This window comes from Argopecten irradians, chromosome 5 (assembly GCF_041381155.1).
Source record: "Argopecten irradians isolate NY chromosome 5, Ai_NY, whole genome shotgun sequence".
Classification (NCBI taxonomy): Eukaryota; Metazoa; Mollusca; class Bivalvia; order Pectinida; family Pectinidae; genus Argopecten; species Argopecten irradians.
The window spans coordinates 13,312,905-13,332,475 of record NC_091138.1 but is presented as its reverse complement, the minus strand read 5'-3'; the positions used below and the strand labels follow the sequence as shown (position 1 = coordinate 13,332,475).

Below are 19,571 nucleotides of genomic sequence, written 5' to 3'. Positions count from 1 at the left end.
TGCTTATTAATTGAGATAAATTAATTAGCTTAAAGTGTGTTGGTTTTAATTTCAGTTTGGAACAGATACATTCACAAAATGAGTCTACAGAGATCTGTTTATAAGCCATTAGTTGATTTTTTTAATGAGGACATCAAAGGTTGTGAAAGGATGTTTAATAAAGATATTTCAGTCTGGTGAGGGTATGTTGAATGATGGCATAAAAGTTTATAGTGTGATGAATGATGTAATAAGTGTATGTTTACAGTCAAGTAATTATGACTGATGAGAAGCAAAAGCTATAGTGTGATGAGGGCATACATTTACACTCTGATGACTGATGTCTCAGTAATGATGAGGGCATCAAATTATAGTCTGATAGTGTTTCCCACAGGAAAAAAAAGGGCATGGTGCTGGATTTTGAAAAGGGCACCTTGACCGCGATAAATAACCATCAGAGGGGCACAAAGGTTATATCGACAACTTCCAATACAAGGAAAATTCTTTAAAACTGTCTTGTTGTTTATTTAATTCTGGTTCAACTTAATATCATTTAAATGCTTTAAACTCTCTGAGTTGCTAAGTAATATCAGGACATTATTTAATTATTCTGAGTGAAAAAAATGATTTTGAAAATTGTAATCTGCAGATCATATGATCATGACTATAATTGATTCACAAGAAAGATCTAAATTTCATTTATATTAATTAAAAGAATGCGAAAATTCAAAATGTATTCCTTTATTTCAATCCAATTACCTTTATTTTAATATATATCTTTATTTAAATATCAAAAATACTGTATTGATTTGAATAAGATAACATGTTTCATAATAATGGACAATTAATTAAAATAATGTTCTAAATTTTCAAGCACTAAATTAAGAAAATACAGATAAGTGTTAGAGTAGTATGCAAAATATTTCAAATTAATCTGATAGAGAAAAAAGTTGATTTCTTTTTAATTTGATTTATTTTAATTACTTTGCTATTAATAATTTTATTATTATTAAAATATCTTTTCTAAAAATAAATTCACACTGAAATTCTAAAAAAAATAATACCGTTTTCATTTTTAAAAACGTGAATATTAGTAAAATCCTGAAATTCAATACCTCCGGATCTACTATTACAATACACCCAAAATGGCGGCCATTACGATTGCAAATCTTGTGACATCCATCCGATATAGATAGGCCTATTAAACATTAAAAACGTGAGTAAATCATTTACAGTTGTAAGCAGTATTTGTTTTTGAAGTAATGCTCACTAACTGTAGTCATAAAACTTATTGAAAGGCCAGCTGATTGTTTTCTAGGCTGCCGATCGGCTGCTTGACTTCAGCTTACGTAATACACAGACCTGAAAGTGACACCACAAGCCAAGGTGGAAATAGCCCAAGGCTGCTAATTAGGGCCACTGGGGTGTTGGTCAGGGGGTCAGGGAGTGGTCACACTTCTTTTGTTTACTTCATTATCAAGCCACTACCTGGTATTTTGGTAGTTTAGTAGAAGTGTACTGGGGACAAACAGGGCACGGCGTTAGGTCATAGGGGCATGGCGTCAGGTAAAAAGGGCACGGCGCTGCGCCATGCTAATCGGGGCTGTGGGAAACACTATCTGATGATTGCTTAGGGCACAGGGTGATGATTGATGAGAGCATAAGTTTACATTGTGATGACTGATGAGGGCATAAGTTTACAGTGTGATGATTGATGAGGGCATAAGTTTACAGTTTGATGACTGATGAGGGCATAAGTTTATAGTGTGAAGATTGATGAGGACATAAGTTTACAGTGTGATGACAGATGAGGGCATAAGTTTATTGTGTGATGACTGATGAGGGCACAAGTTTACAGTATGATGACTGATGACTGATGAGGGCATATGTTTATAGTGTGATGACTTTTTTATTTATATAGCTGAATAAAAGTTGACAAAAGAATTTCTATTGATGCAGTTTTGTCTCTATATCTGCCTTTTCCCTCAAATCCATTTACATACAGTATATATTATATGGTTTGGTGAAAGGAATTAACTGTATTTTTGGTGTCAAGTAATGTCACAGTTCACATATTATAGTGACAATATAATTATTTCTATTTGAAAGAGGAGGCAGTAGAAATATAAGCAATAATAAGCTGTTGCTAAGGAAAACATAATGTTGATAGGGACATTTTCAATGACAAATGGTCCTAAAATTTCACTTTTTATATAATTAATTATTTTTAAGCATACTCAATAAGCTTCCAGCAGTGATATTTATTTTTTGAATGAAACAAATACAACATTGAAAGAATAACAAACAGAAATGACCCTATTTTTCTAGTAAAAATGTGTAAAAATGACCTAATTTCAGTCATCCAATAAGAAAACAGATTAATTTTTCTACCCAATTTTTTTTTCTTTCATTACTTAAACATCCATTAATGACCCTCAGTAATATAAATTGCATGGCAAATGTACGGATTTTCCATAATTTTTCGACAAAAAGTACACATTTTTCGTCAATATTTGGAAGTCAGGGATGTGGCTATTTACTGTTACCATAGCAACCATCCTATAATTTTGGATTGTTTATTGATGATTTTTTTTAATCAAATATACTTCATATAATATATGAAAATATATTGTTTTCATACAAATGTCATTTTCATAAATGCTTGAATTTTCCATACAAATATCCTTCTTTTTCAACATTTCTCCAATTATGAGACCTTGTTGCCATGGCAACCAAATTTCCATGCCAATCAGTAAAATGGCCTTCCAAACAACTTATTTCTTTATGGAATTTGTTTCTTAGCCAAAGGGGGTTACTTTAAAGTATATATTTTGAATTTCTATTTTTTTTCACTTTCCAAAAGCTTGATGCTTATTGGCACGGCCTCTTAAATATCACTGAGGTCAGCATATAACCGCATATACAGATATTGTCCTTTATTAAAGTGAAAAAAAATGCTCTACCGCTGGTTTTTTTCTCTATCAAAAACCAGAGCAGACGAATTAGGTTACCACTAAACCATTACCAGCATTGAAAAGACCGAGCTTCTAGTTTTACTTCAAGATAAAAATATTCAAAATGATTAATTGCATCCCGAAAAAATCCAATGGCACTATGTGCTATATGGAATGAAATACTGATCGATTATGCACCGAAAGGAAAATGAATAATTTTATATTATTTTTTTGTTTGAATTAGACATAAATACCAAACAGTGTTCAAATGATGAGTATAATTTATGTTCTGTCGACGGTGATGCATCTTTAATAGTAATCAAATATTGCTTTAAGATTTGTACAATGAACTAAGCGTAGTAATCTGCCTATTTTGATCAAAAGTATATATTTTCCCACAAGACAAACACTCAAAATAGTAAAAAAAAAAAAAAGAATGTTTACTTCCAAAGAAGAGTTCCGATTGTATGATTTCCGTCCTTCCGTTTATAAGTCGTGGAACTTCCTGTATATATTCGTATTTAATTGGCTGCTTTGCGTCCTCTACATAGTCTCTGTTACCTCTTTGTCCTTCATCCTTCCATTCAGAACATGTTACTTTAAATGTTGTCGTGATTCCTACCCCTGAAAACAAAACAAAGTGTTGGTTTCCTGTTGGTCTTATTGGTGTAAAGGTCAACATTTATTGAATGGAATGTGCCGCTAGATTTAATACCCACAATCGGTATCTTTAAAAAGCGATTTTTTAATTCTGTAGTAAAAAATGCAGTGTGTTGCCCATGCGGGTAGACATTCTTTGCAAGCGAAACGTCATATTTTCAGAGAAAATGACGTGAGGGTTGCTTAGAGAATAACGTTATTACGATATATATACCTTTTCGTAAGTGCCGATAATTCTAATAGATAAAGCCGAAAACCGTTTATAAAGATATTTAGCGATCATACCTGACGTTGGAGAGACACTACAGCTACCATTGTAAGGTAAGAGGTTTGTTGTCATAAATAAGGTGTCCTTTCCTGGTGACGGCCTGATGTCTGAGATAACTGTCAACTCCAACAAGTATGTCATACCTTCTTCAAACACACCTTCATTCACAACGAATATGTGTGGTTCTATTCCTGTTTAAAGATAATGATTTTTAAATACGGAGGTTATGGTTTGATAATAGCATTTGTACAACCTTAATAGATAATTGCCATAAACTTGTCATTATAAAAAGCGCAGACACAAATAGAGTCTTAATTTTGTAATGTTATCGTAATCAGAGTTATGGAATCTAAATAATTTATGACAACATATATAACAAGTATTTTTTATCCATAAACGTATGTCTTACGAAACCTTTCTTAGTTTGATTTTGTGACAGATCCAGTTCCTCGTGTGATCCATCCGGACCGATTTTATACAAGTTCCACTGATAAACCACGGTTTCCATGTCGTCACATCCGGAGTCACACTCTGCTTTCACTTTCAGCGGACTCTGCAAGGCTAACTTATCTTTGCAGTTCACCACACATCTACAAGAGCAAGGGTATATCATAATAGAAATAAATGCTAAGTAGCAAATGCATTTTGTGATTGTTTTCTCGTAGAGATCATTATCTAAAGTCAGACGTATCAAGTGATCATCTCACCAATCAATGTGTCTAATAAGTTTGGTGTGCAGGAGTTCAGTATCTTTTGATTTGATGATACATGGTATGTTAGATAGTTATTGGGAGAGTAAAGTGACCTCCTGGTTTCATCATGTTCTAGATATGTTTCCCTTTATATCAGTTTTCGTTGATACCTACGGAAACTCTTACGAAAAGAGCTTCAAGTTCAAGATGCAGTCAACAAGCATATGAAACCTTCTGCATGTCAGAAAAAACACGCTAATATTTAACGATATATTTGAATTTGAAAAAAAAATATTAATCCATTGACCAAAATGGGCCCGACACCATGAACTATTCTCTGATAGATTTTTTACTCAAGTCTATGATTCTACATAGACTTTAGTAATAAATTTATTTTAGAAAGTTTTATGATGTCGGGCCCTGATCTTGATTTCCATTGTAGTCTTTGGTCTATTTCTCTCACTGGTTCAAAGCGGATCTAAAGGATGACGTTAATTTGGTAAAGTCATTACGAGGTCTGTTTATAAAGACAACCTAACGGATAGAAGAAAATTGGTTTTCATAGCCAGGTTGAATAAACATATGTCATTTGGGATCCTAGAACAGTGGTTTTATCACACATGTAGTCTTAATACAAAGGTGATTGCTAAGGCAGGTTTTGCAGTGCATATGAAAAATAAGCAAAAATTAAAAAAAGAGATATATAATCAGAACACGTACTTAATTCTGATTTCAGGACGATCATTGGGACTGATGCTGATTGCCTGGAAGAAGTAACTTGGGGTAGTGTTGCTTTGACTGACTTCCACGGCGATCAAGAATCCTGTACTACTACTCAAAAGGTCAGTATCCAGCGTGGCTAAGCCTCCCGGTGTGGTTTTGAAGGCGCCCTCTCCACATTCCTTATGGGTGATATTAGCTGAGGTTAAAAGTTCTAAACTTGTGTTTTTCATTATATCTGCGAACTCATCCCGGATGGTACTGAAACTGGAATATGCTGACCTAACAAAATAGAATCATCAGGATATTTAATTATACATGTGTATATTAAGGTATTCGGTTCCTGTTTGAGGTGTATGTACTCACAAAAAGAGAATATCTATAAATATAACGATCTGGTATAACGTATAACACTTATTTTACTATCTTGATTATCCCTGTTGTGTCAATTTAGTTCAAAATCAGTCTGATACAGCCTAAATCTGTGTGCGAGCATTCATCTTTTAAGTATCATATTGTTAATCACATTTTTTTTTTAAATTTTTACTCGCCAAGGCTCGCAAAATTAAAATCTTCTTAGACTCGTTTCATGAAATCTCATATGAAATGAACACTATGTAAGATGTAAGATCCTATATTTATTAAATCCTCATCATTGGGGTAGAATATATATATCCCTACATATTAGCGTAATGTCAGCAAAATTCGAAACTAAAATAGCCATACGACCGTTGCAATGCATAACAAATTATACATGTGATAAAACAAGCTACTAAGTACACGGAGAAAAAACAAACGCAATTGACTAACCTGTAGCAATGAAATACGAAGCTAAGGCCTTCAGAGTGACCCTGGCCGTGTTCTATGCTGTATGACTCCGTGACAGCATCAATAGAAATAAGGCCTCGGGTTGCATTTCGTTCAGATCCTTCTTGGATCCAGGCAAAAGGACTAGGTCTGATAAACCGGATGTACATGTGTTCCACACACCACGTATTATCTAAGGTCACATTTAGAGTGACCTTGTGATCGCCGGGTTCCACTGACCCACGATTAAATCTGAATGTCCCTTTGTTGTCTATGGTTGACACAGTTTTATTGTCTATTTTCCAATCAAACCTGGGATTATTCCTAAAGCACTCTACAGACATTCGATTTGATAAGTCGATTTCATCTGCTGTTGATGCAATCATCGGGTTGGTAGGCTTAAAGAACTGCCATGCAAATATGCCAGCAATTTCACCTCCGTACGAAAAACACTTGTTGGTAACCGTGATTGTTTCGGACTTGGTTACGTTGTCGAGTAAATTAACGCAGTAAACAAATGCATTATGACGACCAAAAGCTTGGTATTGGAAATAAAATCTGATCGGATCGTCGGCTGAAATGTTCTTGGAGATTTCTCGATTCGCAGTATCCAATTTGTCTCCCATGTCGAAGACACACCTGACACTCGGGTGTGTATGACTAATGGTAACAGTGACAACAACTTCCCCTGGGGGTAACAATACTGAAACGTTAGAAAATTGAATGTCCATAAATGTTATCTCGTGATCTATTTTGATTTCTTGTGGAAGATACAGCCTCTCGTAGAAATTTTCATTTTGCACTGTAAGGTAAGGGTAATATATACCCATGTTATTATATGTAAATGACTCTGTCATGTTAGTTGTGATATTGGTAATCCGGTCATCTCCGTTGTCACCAAAATTAATCGCATATATACATGGTTCTGACGGACCACTCGCAGTAAAATGTATTTCATTCGATATTTCTAGGTATCCTTGATATGTACTCGATTCAAAATCAACCACTCCTACTTTCATTTGAAATTCGTAGATGTAAATTTCCTCTGATGAGCGTAGATGCACAAATAGTGTATGGACTCTCCTCTCTACGTAGCGGTGGACAATTTGTCCTGCTACAAGACGTGTCCAACTTTTGTTGTTTCCTGTGCCGAATTCCCATGCTATATCGATGCCTGGAGGGAGCCTGGAACAATTGAAAAGCGCCACCGAGAAGGCAACATCAACTGGATCGTGTGAGACGATTGCTTCTCTTTCTTCTCCTTCTTTAGGGAGGAATTCTATACTCATATTCATCATAACGTTCTCTGGAACTGCAATAGTGAAATTTTGAAGAGTGAAATCTCTTACAGACACCATTGCTATTTTCGTTACCTCGCTCACAAGATTAGAACAAGAAATACGTATCTGTTTTTGTCCAGATGATGAATAATTAACCAATTTCACGACTGGTTCGTTATATTTTATTACTGTTGGTTCAGTTTCCACTGTAATTGCGGCGGTAGTCTGACTTTGATATTGTGTGGTTGTGACATCAGCTGTAGTCGGGCTGTCATACGGTGTGGATGTGGAATACGTGGTATTCTGATCTTCATACTGCGTGGTTGTGATACCAGTAGTAATCTGACTTCCATTCTGGGCGGTTGTCATGTCAGTAGTATTCTGATTTCCATTTTGGATGGTTGTGAAATTAGTAACATTTTGACTTTCATACTGTGCGGTTGTGGGATGAGTAGTTATATGTTTTTCAAATTTTACGGTTGTGCCACTAGAGGTAGTTTGATGTTCATCAGCATATTGCTTTTTATCCTCTCCAAAATCAAAAGAACAAAAGACGTCAGTTGGGGATGGAAAGTAAGATTCCATGGCTAAAATAAATGTCATCTTCCCGTCTGGAATGGGTATTTCGTCGTATTCTGGCGTTAATGTAATATTTGGAACAGGTATTGGGTGTTGAACAATTATTGTAAAATTTGAATAGTTTGTATAGAACGGTTTCCATGTTGTCATTTTGACAAAATAGTGTCCAGACTGGGAATACGTATATGTCCAGCTGGTTGCATTGAAGAACGTGTATAATGCTCCATTTGGACTTTCTTTTTTTGTGCCATCGCCATAGTGAATCTCGTATTCCAAACCAACACTTGAAGGGCCTAGTGTAAAGTGTATTTCTTCATCCACTCTTGCTATGCTGTGACTAGCTGTTAGAGTTAGGTTGAGTGGGTTCCAAACGAAAATCTCCTGCTGAAGTGTAAGGTTACTAACCTGCGAGTACAAGAAAAATACTGTAGTATGATTCCCTTGATGGTCGAAGGCATGGCGAATCGGTAGAGGAATAAACAAGTTCATATCGTCAAAAGAAACAAATTGACTCCCGCCATCTCCGAAAGAAATATTCATCCAAACCTTTCCCATATTACGCGGGGTAGATGCATCATAGTGCAATTCAAATGTGACATTTTTTGATGTCTCAACGAGTTCTTGGTTCTTCTGAATGGAAAATCCAGCAACTGGATCTAAAGGAACCATGGTCACTGATTGGGTTTGGCTTCCTAGTCTATTGGATGCTATACATGTAAAGTTTGTCTCAACAGCATTCGAAAATTTGGCTGTCAATGTTGTATTTTTGTTTTTGTCGATTATTTTGTTCACTGCAGGCACGTTTTCATACTTATAGCATTTCAGTTTGGCATTGCGTCCGGAGTTAACAAATGCGTAGAAGGTCACTGAAGTATCAACAGCAACGAATGTCGCCGTTTGTGTCAGCTGCAGGAGAAAATAGTTCGATGATTTACATTGCAATCAAATGTTATCGATTTTTTGACAAAAACGAAAAGACAATATCTTGCTTGCTTTTGAATTCAGAAAACATAGTATGTAAAAGATATAATAGTGATATTTAAATGATTTGATAATTTGTATTTGTGTTGTCAAGAAGACGCATTAAAACAAATCTGCCACTTACTTGGAGACCAGAGATACGTTCCTCATAATGGACCAGGACGAACGCTGTAACGTTGGAGATGTGAGTTATCAACTGAACACTGACATTGTAGTCATCATGGTCGGGGAAATTATTTGCATAGATAGTCAGATTAGCAGTCTCGTTAGACATACCAAGCGTGTCTGTGACATTGAGATGTACTTCCTGTCCGCTTGAACTGACTATCGCAGCCACTATAGCGGTCGGGGTGCAGTCGGAATAGTTCACATGTAACGTTATCGAAAGCCCGTCTTCTAATACAACTTCAGACGGCGACACCGTCAAACCCGGACTTGGCAGTGGCACTGTAAACAGACTGTACTTATAAAAACTGCCATTTTATAAAATATACTTAATGGTCAATTTCTTCCGATATACACTTTATTTATGATTAGTTTCTTATCCAGAATCTAATAGATATGAAGGATTCTTAAAGCTAACAACGGAAGTTGAAATATTACTTTTTATCGTTTTAGAACGGTTTGCAGTTGGCCCACTAGTTACATCAAGCATAAATGGCCGTGACCTTTCTTGGAAACGACGGCCGAAATCACATGCAAACGAATTTTCTTCTCTCAATACGAAAGAAGTGTTTTTGATCTAAGGTCGATGACTAAAAACCAATTCGAAGTTTTACCTCGAAAATGTGTCTACTTGCAATTACCGTTTCTATTATTTTCACAAAATTGATGAGTTAGTTTTTACAAATGAAATTCCTTTTCAAACTTTGATATGCTTCATGTAGTGTTAAGATATTGAAAAGAGATAAATGATATCATTAAATGTGCACTCACTAGTTGTCGCTTCAATCGTGGTTGTTAATTCCATCGTGGTTGTTAATTCCATCGTGGTTAATTCCATCGTGGTTGTTAATTCCATCGTGGTTGTTAATTCTATTGTGGTTGTTGGTTCTGACGTAGTCGTTGTGTTGGATGCTAAAGAGAGAGAGACATTGGCACATTGTTAATTCTGTAAATGGTTACACAATATTACCTGTCAAGCACCCAAGGAACCAAGGAATAATAGTCTTTAGAGCCAAGTGGGCTTTATCGTCAAGTCGTCTATACATACAGAGAGCAATGTGCTGAGATTGAGCATTTAGGACCCTCAGAAAGTTGTCGTATTAAGCAAAAGGGCTTTATATACAGATGTGCTCGCTAAGACAAGTTTGTCTGTATATGCATTCAACAGGTCACTTCTATTTGTTTTATAAAAAAGATTCAATACATGTTTTTTTTGTTTTTATTTTATTTTTTGTTTTGCTGATACTGCTCACTAATGGGTACATGCTCTAACAGAAATAACACTAAATCAAAGATAGCCGGATTGGTAAAAAATATTAACTTACATTTCTCAAAGTCATACGAAATGTTTTGTTTAGTCATATTTAAATTTCGACATTGAACTTTTGAAAGGATTTCCAAAAAGTTAGCAGCAAAATATAATTTTTGTTCTACATTTATTTACATACTTTTATTGAACACAATGGAAATGAACATAGATAAGCCAATTTCAACGCATCAATAGGAGGTTTATTTAACGGAATTAATTACTAAGAGCTGGGGAAATAAACACAAGGCAACGAATATTAAGTTGTTATATACATCAAAGCGAGTATAGAAAATATACAAAGACTGGGATTACTTAACGGTTTTTATTTAAACGTATCACTTTGAAAAATTATGATAAAGTCCAGAAAAAACATCCCTCTTCAAAAATATTGAAATTCACTCTACATAATGCGTAGTGCAGTTCAAGGATGTGCTACTGTCGCTTAAATGAGATGTTGCTGTACGTGGAACATTAAGTAAATGGAGTACCGACATTGTTTTAAAATATTCTTCTGCAACTCTATATTTTCAGATTTAGAAGTTCATTTTATTACAATTACGATTGATAGGCAAACAAAAGAGTCGGATCGTAAATCAATATATCTGACAGAAAGTGCTTCTCCATGATGTTGTTTGAAGTTAAACTATACACCAAGATAATGAAAACACCATAGTTCCCGGATATTATTATCTGATTTGATAGCATACCTAAAATATTGGTAAAATCGCTAAACACTGTACTTATTGAGTTAAAGGGCACTTGTGCCTTCACACCTGTGAATATGACTTTGAAAGAAAGAATTATACAGGTAATTAGAAGCTAACGTTAATTAAGATGGTATAATGATAAAATAAGAGATGAATGTTTTAGACTAATCACTCATATTGAATTGTGTGCCAATCATATAATTCATCAGTATTTGCCAACAGCACCAACGTATTGGCTTGTTCAGGGAAGCCAATGTCCAATAGCCTATCCTCCTCAGCCAATAGTTCCTCCAATTTGTAAAACTCAAATAAATGCGATGGCGAATGATAAAGGAGATTGGGCTACTTAACACTACATTGTATATTGATGAAGGATTTTTTTTTAAAAACAAAACACAGTGTTGTGAACCTTTCAATGAAAGTAAATTGAATTTACTAAAATATGACTTTTATCTTTATGTCAACTTCTATTATGTATGGAAATAACTTCCTATTCCCTATGTCATCGTACATCTTGCCAACGCCATTTAGTTCTACAAACATGTATGTAATGACGGGCTCGTCTTAAAAAAATAAATACGAAACATATTGATACATACATGTACATTGTGTTTACGTAACATTTATCAGCGCTATTTTACATGTTAAGATAGATATTGTTTATAGTTATGCAATTGTGACGGCTGGACACCTAGTTATGAGCTGTCTTAGCCATTCTTGTAAGACTGGAGTTTGCAGCTTTTATATTTGTTATTCCGCTAGGGTCCGAGCCCGAATAATGCTTATTTGACTTTTCTCCCGAAAGCGCCAAAATTTAACACACCAAAACTTGACAACGTATTTATTTGTTTGTAATATACACATAAATATTTAATACTTATGGGGACACGTATTATGTGGTAGTCAAATTATGTTAACATATATATAGGTATGTTCTGTCAACCTGAAAAAACCAACACCGTTACCTGTGTAAGGTTTTCTTATTTTGTAAAAACACGAAGAAAGATACGTGATTATAAATCATTTCACTTGGAAACCAAAGGGCTGGCTTTGTATCGAAATGATTTCATGAGGATATATGCGTATGGACGAAAGGTTGCTGCAATATGGCATACAAGTAAACCTACAGGACAAAGGGAATGGAAACGCCAAATTTAGTCAAAATATCCCTATCAACGCTGCAGTATGGTACACAAACAAATATAACGAACACAGGGAAGGGAAACGCACCAAAATTAAACCACCATATTTCGATACAAAATCGTCAAAATTTCCCAACGACTAACCACAACTAACAGTAACTGTTTGTGTCAGTGTTTATTTACTTCTTATAAGTAAAACAAACGTATAAACTAAAATATTGTTTGGATTGGGAAGTGGATTTTATTTGTAGGAAGGAAAACTATGGAAGGGATAATCTACCTACTTTAACATACTTACCAGTTGTGCTGTTGGTTTCTGTAACTAAATTAAAAGTTTTTATATGAAACAATAGCTGTTATTGTTCATTATTTATGTTTCAGTTGTTATTATGCGTTGAAGTTAAATACTAATATTTTCAGATGTGTTGATAACCATATATATAAATGCTTCTGTTACAGATATTTAAACTTAAACCTCATTTAGCATACATATGTATATTCTTTTGTTCTTTTTGTATTATATTTCACAGTGTGTACCCATTACTGGCATATATGAATAACTGAATATACTTATGCATCTGCTACATATATTAGAATAAGTATTTGCCAATAAAACATAACATTTTAGAAGTTCTTTATACAACAAAAGAGAGATGTTCTTTTTGTGATTTTGTAGCTTAATATCATTTTGTCCCATTATGGAAATAGCAGGGAGGATATGTGAAGAAGTAAATGTGAATAATATCAATTATGTCTACCAGGAATGTATATTTACCTGTCGTTAAGTTGAATGGCGACACACTAGTTGTTTCTGTAATTACAATTTGAAGAGTTATTTTGGGATACACATATAATTAATATCTTCCCCATTGACTATACAGCAAGGTGGTATCCCAGATTTAAACAATTGATATTTGCATGTCTATTTACTAATTATTAGGCGTACTTGAACCTTATTAAGTTGATAAAAGTGTAAATATACAGCATGGCTAATCTTAGGGAATTTACTGTAGTTGCTTTATTTGGTGTGTAGCTTGTATATTTTCTTTAAAATATATATTCAATATATATGAAAAGGTAAGTAGGTTTTGAACATATATCGGTCATCAAATAAACTTGGCACTATGTGTAATTAATTGTGTATATAGCAGGTGTACTATAATCGTTTGGTTTGCTTGATTTAAATGAAACATTATATTTTTACCTTTACATGCATTTTACCTAATTAGTTGCCTTATTGCTTTGTTCTTTTTTGATCTAACATATATATAAGATATATGGAGTTTGCATATGCATAGTAAGGGAAGAAACTCGAATTAATCACATCGTTTTATACAATAATGTACCTGGCTGATTAATCTTCTAGTTAATATATTGTGATAATTTGTGTTGTTCGTTATTCGTTATAATTCATTGCCAAATTGCAAAGATTCAATATACGGACCAGTGTTTACCATTGTTACAAGACTAAGATAAGTAGGAAGGATACTGTGGCACCTAAAGGAGTACTCTATCTAATACTATATACTTACTGGTTGTATCTGTAATTGGATCAATAGTGTGTGAGGAAAAAGTATTTGTAACATTATTTTTTCTGTTTGATATTCGAATTTAATTTTTGTTTGCATCAGATATTTGCACTTCAGACACTTTCATATACAATTGCGTCGCTAGGGACATTTTGACATATCTTTTTCTACCAAACATTGAAATATTTCCATACAAAAATTATATAAATAGAACAAATGTATATTCATTTGAAGGAGAGACACTGGTACTGTTTATTTTTTCTACATTTTCTACCTCCGAAGGACGATTGTTTGATATTATAGATCTAATAAAAACAGATGTGTAGATTCTTTACGGCAAATCTACTGCTTGATTATCTAAAAACCCAAACACGAAACAAGGAAACAAAATAAACAAGCAAAAAAGCAAAACAAACACAAATCATAGGGACACATGACGTAGGATGGGTGTTAGAAACAGTGTGGTGGTAATATGGCTATTTTTTTTACCCGAAACTTACCAATCGTTAAGTTGTATGGAGTTGTATTAGCTGTTTCTGTAATTGGACATAAATTACGATTTGCATAAAACACTGACACTTTTTCAAAATACAGCTTGCTGCTCAAATTGCTGATCTAGTATTCAACATATCAGTGACATGGGATTCAATTATACTGTTTACCAGTAGATGTGACTGACCTTCAGTTTGGATTCCTTTACAATGGACAACAGATTAAATAACCTCCCAATGTCATCATTGGAAACGTGTTTGTTCAAATTGTCTTGATACTATTTATAAAGACAGGTAACCGAATCGTTAATAATTCGTATCATGAACTAATTCGTTAAAGATTTTTTGAGGTTTTGAATTAAAAATTACACATTTGTAATATTGGACGGACGATTAATTTGAAAATGTGAAATTTCAATCAACGTATTTTATGAAATCATATACTATTTTAAATTTGATTGACACACTTACCTGTTGTGTTAATGTTTTTAGACAGATCGATTATTAATGTTTGTTTTAAAATGTTAATGATATCTTATTATTTTCTCTAACGCTTTTAGCTTATTTTATAAGAAAAGTATTATTAATCTGATGAGTATTTTAATGATAATATTGATTGGTTAATCATATACTGTATCTGAAGTGTCAGTTACGTATTAGATAATGCTTCCTGGACTAAGGTGCATATAAAAATAATATTTAGGTATCACACAAGTATTGGGTAGCTGGTAACGATGAACAAAAGGATAGAATATTCTCATCTCATCCTCATTAGGCACACATAGGTACATGTACACAAAACCATTTAAAATCCAATAAGATTGAATACTGATTCATCTTAAATAAGTTACAGTACTCTGTCCTACCACTACTCAGTTGTTACATGTAAGGACAAATTAAGTTGTGGATCATTTATAAAATAATTTATTTTGGTATCAAAGTTATACACGTGCACAGACAAAGCACTTTCAGATCAATTCGACTAGAAAAGTAAGTCAATTTCACGTGAAATGTTTTACAGTTCTTGTCATAAATTTTGCTCTATCTAAATTTCAACTCCAATTTACCTGAAAATATTTTGACTCTTTATTGGCTAAATATTTTTATATATTAAAATCTCAGCTAACACCTCGTATATTGGATTTTGTAACAACAAAGGTAAGCACTGCAAACAAGTGTCGTCTCTAAGTGGATTTAAATGTATACGAAGGGAGTGGACACTATGACGCACATAGAGATGGTCTATCTAATAATATTCACTTACCTATTGTTACTGAATTAACAGTTTAAAAGCGAACACAATTAGATTATTCGATTTTTTCCTTCGGACGTTCTAACAAATAATCATTTTCTAAATGGAATACTTCAATTTATAATACAGACAATAAATAATATAGATACTTGATTGACAATGTAAACATTTGCCCCTTTGTACTGACGAAAGATGGACATTAGAAACGGTGGACCATTTCAATTAGAATACTGGGTGAGCATGTTTCAAAAGTATTTGCTGCCTAAAAGCAGATCAGTTGGAATTGTTATTTATTCCTCTTTCAATTTTTGGTCAGTTACGTTAAAGACAATTTGAAATAGTAGCGCTAGTCCGTTAGTCATGAATGAACAACCGGTCAATACGTAAAATAGAAGAAACACTTTGATCTTTATTATTAGTATAATTAGGATTATTAACATATATTTTCTAGTGAATATAACTCCAGGGGTGCATATATATTAAAAATGAATTTATTATTCAGAGGAGAATTTATAGTGTGTAGGAAGAAAATAGAAAATGGAACACATGCGGAAGTATTCAAGAGGAGATATTCACTTACCGAGAGTACTGGTTGTTTCTGTAACTGAATTTTCTGGTTGAGAAGAATAATATATTTTGCATTAGGACATTTATAGGGCTACTTCCTTTCCAAAACGGCCTTTGATTATTAAAATGTAAATGTAAAACTGAATTGATAATTTTATAGCCAAAAAAATATACTTACTATTAATACTACACTTAACGTTACCTTCGTAACAATTTAATTTATTAAATTACAATTTTCATAACGCGGGTCGTTTTATGTTTCCCGCCGTCGTCCTTATTACCACGCGTCGGTTGTTTACCACTGCGCCAGACGGCAAAACAGCGAAATGAATCTACACTGTTAACATAGTTTACGCAGGGAATCTTGCACTTGGTTGGGGTTAAAAATCCTCTTAGGCCATTAATAAACATTTTCATAAAATATATATATTTTTTTTAAGAAACTTTTAATTCTTGTTTCGCAAAGGTAGCGGGCCTTAAAATTACCATAAATAAAACACGTCATACTCGAACATGTTGTTGCGTTGGTATTTTATTCTTAATATTAAGATATGGGTTTGACAATATTTCTCAAAACTGAAGTTAAGAATTCTTCACTGTAACGTAAGACTGTATGTTACTTATGCAAATGTTTCAAATAAGTTAAAACATTTTCAATACATCGTAAGACTGGTATGCTACTCACGTAAATGTTTAAGATAAGTTAAGAATTATTCAATACATCGTAAGACTGGTATGCTACTCACGTAGATGTTTAAGATAAGTTAAGAATTATTCAATACATCGTAAGACTGGTATGCTACTCACGTAGATGTTTAAGATAAGTTAAGATTTATTCAATACATCGTAAGACTGGTATGCTACTCACGTAGATGTTTAACATAAGTTATCAGTGGCAGTTATAGGAAATATTAAAAACATTATGATAGCCCATCATTACAAATGGGAAGGCAAACTTACCGGTTGTTAAGTTGTTTGAAGATATACCAGTGGTATCTGTAACAGGTATTAAACAAATGAACATGGTAAGTTGGAGTAAAAAAAGGCTGATATATGGCTGGGAGTTTCAACAGCTGTCAGGCAAGTTAATTTGATACGGTGTTAAATTTATTAACCTGATGGTCAAAATATAATTATAAATGCTTATAAGTGTTGTTCAAATCATATAGTAAATCCAGTAAATACAGCAGTCAATACACGTAACAACATCTGATGTTAGCATATTTCCAAAATAAATAGTCAAGCTGAGAAAATAGTGTAGTGAATTGAAACATTGTCTCAATTGCAACGGTAAACTTACCAGTCATTAGGGTGATTACAGAAGTACTAGTCGTTTCTGTTATAGGGGAGGTAGCCTGTGTGGTCGCTATAAGAATCAATGACAATATCATGTATTTAAATATGAGAATATATAAAGGCTGTAGAACCTACTAAAGACTAGTTTCACATTGCTTTGAGGCACACGTGACTATAATCTTTCTCTCGAAGTCTTATGAATCTGATTATACTATGGAAAGCATTAATATTATTTGCTATTTTTCTAGTCAATCTACCTTCAATACTCGTTATTATCGTTAAAGGTACTCCATCGCCGACAGAGCATAAACGATACTCATTATTTGAACCATTAATAGGTGTTTCATTGTGTATGTATATGTCTATATGTCTGTTTTTGATAGAAAAATCATACCACTTGCCAGCGAAGGAGCATCTTTAATTAAAATTTGTTTATTTTATTACTCATTTATCAAGGTTCATAGAAATTTCAAAGCTGCTCCTTAATATTTCAGGACTTCTTCCACATAAATAGAAAAAAAGTTACTTTTTTTGTACCAAGATAGATGGCTCAACACTTACTAATTCTGTAAATATGTTTTGGTTCAAGGGAAGTCGAAGAGTAGATATTGAGGATAATACAACAGCAAATCACTAATTATTGTAATTTGTAACTAGTCTTACCAGTTGTCATGTTGTTTGGATACAAACTAGTTGTTTCTGTAATTTGATATTCAAAGTTACGAATTATTCTGTGTATAAACAAAGCATTATATGTAATCCTCCAACAAAAATAAAATTCTCAGTTCTATTTCAATTCATCAAATATTCTTTTCAATGTTTTTGAAAGACTGCATAGAAAATTACATTACAAATGTCCGACAACAAAAGTTAGTAACTGGTTAAAAATGAATGAAAGAGTAACGTGACGCTACCCAAATTGGTACACTTTTTAATATATATGAATTAGAATTTTCAGTTTACAATCCAAACCGACAATAACTGTCCAGAGCAAAACTTAAAGATGCTCCACCGCCGACAGAGCATAAATGACATTCATCATTTGAACAAGAATTTTTGTTTAATCATGTATATATCTGTCTAATTAACACAAAAAATAATATAACATAATTAATTTTGCCTTTGGTGCATGCGCAATCAGTACTTCATTCCATAAAGGATATAGTGCCACGGAATTTTTTCGGGATGCAATTAATTATTTTTTATATTTTTAATTTGAAGTAAAATTAGGTGCTCAAATTTTTCAATGGTAGTAATGGTGTAAAGTAAGTAACTTTTGTAATTGAAGAAAAATACTAGATCATCTTCTCCTGTTTTTGATAGCGAAAAAATACCAATTGTCAGCGGTGGAGCAACTTAAAGGTAGTCCATAGTAACTTTTCATATGTCACATTCTTTCCAGTTGCTTATTATCACTTTTTAAACATGAACATAATTAAATTGTGAAAAATCCTGGAAACGACGTCGTGCTACAACCCTCAAAACACCATTTATTTTAAAACAAGTGCTGAATGGGATATTTTTGACAGTCTTGTGACTTAGATTATGTTTGAAATTTCCTGAAACGTATTCAAACATTTTCATCATGTCTAGACATTTTTTATGGAGGAGTTCAAGCTAATGTTAAGAATCCCATAGAAATTGCTGACAGTCCAATCTTCATTAAACTTTGCAAATCGATAGCACTACTAGTTGCCACTTTGAAATAAGACTACTTTTTTCCTTTTGTTATTTCAAAAGGACCAAAGTGCCTGAAATCTTTATGTTCAATTACACTAAAATTACTTTCACAAACATTTTAAAATATGTCATCTTGCGCTAAATTTTATACATTTTTATTTCCGTTTTCTGAAAAATTATTTTAACAAAAACTTAAAACTTTTGTGAATTGTGAAAAATGGAGAACAAACTGTTGCTCTTTGTCATTTCATTTCATTTTCAGGTGTCCACAATATTGCCCTTCATTTAAAATACTCTCCAGACGATCTCTGTAAATTCAAAATTAAAATCCGGGGAAATATTTTTTGGTTGATTTATAAATAGCGAGTGTAGGTAGCAACACAACTCTTGTTTTGTTATATACCAAACTAAACACATCCAGTTTATGATATCAGAGTCCATTTCAAGTGAAAATTATTGTTTAGTAATAAATTTGGATGCTAAATATATTGGTTGCCTGTAATTTTTGACTGA

General features: G+C 33.2%; 1 protein-coding gene across 3 annotated transcripts in view; it reads right to left on the bottom strand.

Moving 5' to 3' along the window:
* The window catches only part of LOC138322914 (polycystin family receptor for egg jelly-like), a 65,244-nt gene that overhangs the window by 22,226 nt on the left and 23,447 nt on the right, over nucleotides 1-19,571 (bottom strand). The window contains exons 2-15 of one of the 3 annotated variants that reach the window (XM_069267139.1): nucleotides 18,042-18,077; nucleotides 17,383-17,448; nucleotides 17,043-17,078; nucleotides 16,096-16,128; nucleotides 14,273-14,308; nucleotides 13,019-13,054; nucleotides 12,542-12,565; nucleotides 9,857-9,997; nucleotides 9,045-9,367; nucleotides 6,084-8,845; nucleotides 5,274-5,555; nucleotides 4,276-4,451; nucleotides 3,879-4,052; nucleotides 3,378-3,557 (exon numbers count right to left, since the gene is read on the bottom strand). In XM_069267139.1, coding sequence (XP_069123240.1) covers nucleotides 3,378-3,557; nucleotides 3,879-4,052; nucleotides 4,276-4,451; nucleotides 5,274-5,555; nucleotides 6,084-8,845; nucleotides 9,045-9,367; nucleotides 9,857-9,997; nucleotides 12,542-12,565; nucleotides 13,019-13,054; nucleotides 14,273-14,308; nucleotides 16,096-16,128; nucleotides 17,043-17,078; nucleotides 17,383-17,448; nucleotides 18,042-18,077 — 4,305 coding nt within the window. The remainder of the gene's footprint in view (nucleotides 1-3,377; nucleotides 3,558-3,878; nucleotides 4,053-4,275; nucleotides 4,452-5,273; nucleotides 5,556-6,083; nucleotides 8,846-9,044; nucleotides 9,368-9,856; nucleotides 9,998-12,541; nucleotides 12,566-13,018; nucleotides 13,055-14,272; nucleotides 14,309-16,095; nucleotides 16,129-17,042; nucleotides 17,079-17,382; nucleotides 17,449-18,041; nucleotides 18,078-19,571) is intronic. The other 2 variants (XM_069267137.1, XM_069267138.1) reach the window with 2 other exon arrangements.